General features: G+C 41.7%; 1 protein-coding gene across 1 annotated transcript in view; it reads left to right on the forward strand.

The window, feature by feature from the left end:
• Positions 1 to 1,071: 1,071 nt before the first annotated feature.
• Positions 1,072 to 3,685, forward strand: part of LOC100856796 (neurexin) — a gene marked incomplete in the record, with an annotated part of 101,003 nt that continues 98,389 nt past the window's right edge. The window contains 2 exon segments of the mRNA NM_001253763.1: positions 1,072 to 1,393; positions 2,948 to 3,391. Of these exon segments, the coding sequence (NP_001240692.1) occupies positions 1,072 to 1,393; positions 2,948 to 3,391 (766 nt within the window).

Raw genomic sequence — 3,685 nt, forward strand, 5'->3', positions numbered from 1 at the left:
AGAGAGAGAGAGAGAGGGAGAGAAAGAGTGAGAGAGATAGAGAGAGACAGAGAGAGACAGAGAGATAGTGAGTATGTTTGTGATCATATTATATATGTGATTAATTATAATTTATAGTGTGTTTTGGTTCGTACCTGTATGTTTGCATGCGTATGAGTCTACATGTTTATTCATGTAGATGCATGTGCTTGTGTGTGTTTATTCGTGTAAGCATGTGTGCTTGTGTTTGGGCCTGTTTACTTGTTCTTAGTGTAGATGTGTTTGAAGGTGGTGCAGACGTTTGCCCATATTGTGCGTGTGATAATGTGTATATCTGTGCACCCTTATTGAGGTCAGGGTTCAACTCGTGCGTGTTAGCGTGAAATCGTCTTTTTTCATAGTAATAAAGAAACGACCTCACTTATACCGGTTAATGTTGCAAACTGACTATCTCTCTTATCGGGGTTTTTTTTTCTTCTATTTTTGACAGAAAGGCGTGACGTCACCAAGGATGCTGCCGATCATGACAACCGAGACCACCATCTTTTTCATCAACAGTACACTCGAAGCGATGACGTCAAGATCTCCTCTCTCTCGTGACAACATGACGCCCACAACATGAATTGACTTTTGCTACACATTTCTCAGATCGTATCCACGCTCTAGTACGGCGCTAAATGTCATTACGTCACTGAAATGCGTCTGTATTTCGTACTCGTGTTCACGTGAGATAGAACCTTTTGTTCAGGAGTCAGGCGAAATGTCGTAGGCTTCCTTCCAACTTTCTGACTAGATATTAACTTCCTACCTGTTGTCAGGACTGCTTTTCATCTTATTGTTCAGTGAATGTGGTATTTTGCGGACTCTAAACTGTCTTCGATGGTGGTTTGGTAGTTGGATACAACTGAATCGTACGCTGAATTCTGTTGGCTCAGCACCTGTTGAGAAGACGAAGAATTGAACTTCAAACCGTTCACGGCTTTGCTTGGGATACACGGTTCTGGAGTACCCCAGAAAAGGTGTTCATGTAATATTCACGTTGCTCGAGGCTAATTCCCTTAACTAAACTCGCCTGCCTTCTCCAAAGCAGAAATGGCTGTGGAACTCTTCCCATTCTCGCCTAGACATCTCCAGTGTCTGACCTTGGCAGTCGCCATCTTCGCCGCCATCTTGTGTCGGCTGCCATGCGCACTCACTCTTAACCTCGACGGTTCTCCTGGTTCCTATGTGGAATACCCACCATGGGAACCGTGCTTGAACGGTTCCTTCTCCTTCGAGTTCCGCACTTCGGAACCGCTTTCTCTGCTGCTCTACCTCAACAGGGGGAGTTACTCTTACTTCGAGGTGAAACTTCTCAAAGGTGGGATTCGGCTGAGGATGAATCTAGGGGAGAGAACCATGATCATAAGGGCTGGTGAGTGTTTCTTTTGCTGTGTCTGGTTTGTTTTTATATAGTTGGATTGATTGATTCCCCCCCCCCCCCCCCATGACAAGTTTAATGACCAGAGGGTTGACTGGGAAAAGAGCTTTAAAAACGACATTATTAATTTCTGTTTTTATATTTATTCTACATATTTCAGAAATACATTTCGTCAGGTTGAGATTTTTTTCACTCAAAATGAGCATCATAATGGGTAAACAATTACATTCATATTTTTAGGTTTTGGGATAATCAATATGTTAAATTCAAAAGAAACTGGGCATTGATCGTTTTTCCAATGAACTGAAACTGTTGTTCTGTTTGACAGCTTTTTAAAAACAAACTGTGGAACTTAGTGCACTTGATGATATAGAACATTATATTTCAATAGTTTAGAGTTGTGATTTTGATCCTTTCTCGATTGTTGTCTTCAAATATTTCAGTTGAAAGAGCTGTTTTGCATACGTGGCAAGACTGCCATGATAACTGGCTGAAAACGGAAAGTTCACCTTGATTGCGAAGCCATTTCTAAAATAAGAGTTTAAAATCCCACGGATAAGAATTTCCTTCTCCCTACACTTTTGTAGAGGGACACATCAAAATTCTAGTTTTTACCCTGAGTGAACCGTGCTGTGGGCTGAATACACTAAATAGACTGATACAACTCCTGACTCCCTATTTTTAGCTCAGCTTTTTCTTCCTTCCGCGGTGAATAGGGAAGATATCAGGCCTTTTCGTTCAAGTGACGATTAACACGGGACAAGACAGAATTCGGATAGTGTTGCTAGTTCCCAGCGAGGGCCCTTTGTGGACTAAGCTGTTTGATCTGTTCCAAAACAAAGGGAATAATTCAGACGTCACTCAAATTCGATGTCCAATATTTGCCAAGGGTGCAGAGAATTACTTTGTATGTCTGGCTGGTCCGCAGAGGAACGCGTCACTCTCATGATTTTGGTGTGTTCAGCCGTCTGTGTAGTTCTGTTTATTTATTGGTAATTTGCGTGGCATACACTCTTGGTATAAAAAAACAGACACGCCTATAATGTAATTGGTGTTGCTGGGCTTTGGTATCATGTTAGGCTTTGGAGCGGATTAGCTTGGTTTGAAATTCCAAAGGGAGGAGGGGGGTGACCAGGTATTTGGTTGTTTTTGTTGTTTGTTTTTTTGTATTTTTACGCGTTTTCAAGGCTATACACATAATTATTTGTCTCGGCCCTATCGGAGTGTCTTGCCCCTTAAGTGAACCTTTAGTGTTTTCAGTAGCATTCAACACACTAGATACTTAACAGACGTACGAAGTATGAAAAACTAGTCCGTGGGGCAATTGAACCATGAGTTGATTTGTACCTTTGTTCGTTAATTGCTGACTGATCCATCAATTGATTGAGTGACTAAATGGCAAAAAAACGTTGTTCGCTCGTTTGATTTGTCAACACATTATACAACAGTTCCTGATCTTCACTTTACACTGCTTCACCTACTTTGCTTCCAACCTTTTTTTACCTCAAACTTCATGATTGCCCTGTAACCTTGGCATTTTATCCACAGGTCAAAATCTGAATGACAACAAATGGCATTCGGTGGAGGTTGTCCAAGACGGCGACTTGACAACCTTGATCGTGGACGGAATTGAGCACAGCAAAACCTCATCCGGGCTTTTGCACACATACAACGGCTTAGCCAATGAGACTTTCTTATACCTCGGAGGTCTTCCTATGGAATATGAGAGCAAAAAGTTTAACTCACTCGCTTTACCGTCCGTGATCTTCGAGCCAAAATTCCGAGGATCAGTTAGGAACTTTTTCTATAGGAGCTGTGGTGGCGAGGCGGTCAGGCCGCAGCCTTTGTCGTCTGCTGGTTTATTAACGACAGACGTGGACCTGTGTGAGCGCGGGAACCCGTGTCTCAATGGAGGCCGTTGCCTGACGACGGACAATGGCGTCCTATGCGACTGCACTGCTACGGAGTACAGGGGTGACCGGTGTGATATACGTAAGTCCTTTTGTTTGTATAGATTAGGTCTCTTTGTACCCATGTTTTAAGGGAGACATATTAGAATACGTGGTTTTATTTTCTATGTGTGTATTTTCCTTGTGTTTTTTGTATGTGAGTGTGTGTGTGTGCATCTATCTATCTATCTATCTATCTATCTATCTATCGATCTATCTATCTATCTATCTGTTTATATATCCATCTATCTATCTATCTATCTATCTATCTATCTATCTATCTATCTATCTATCTATCTGTCTATCTATCTATCTATCTATCTATCTATCTATCTCT

The sequence above is a fragment of the Aplysia californica genome, unplaced genomic scaffold (assembly GCF_000002075.1).
Source record: "Aplysia californica isolate F4 #8 unplaced genomic scaffold, AplCal3.0 scaffold00126, whole genome shotgun sequence".
NCBI lineage: Eukaryota > Metazoa > Mollusca > Gastropoda > Aplysiida > Aplysiidae > Aplysia > Aplysia californica.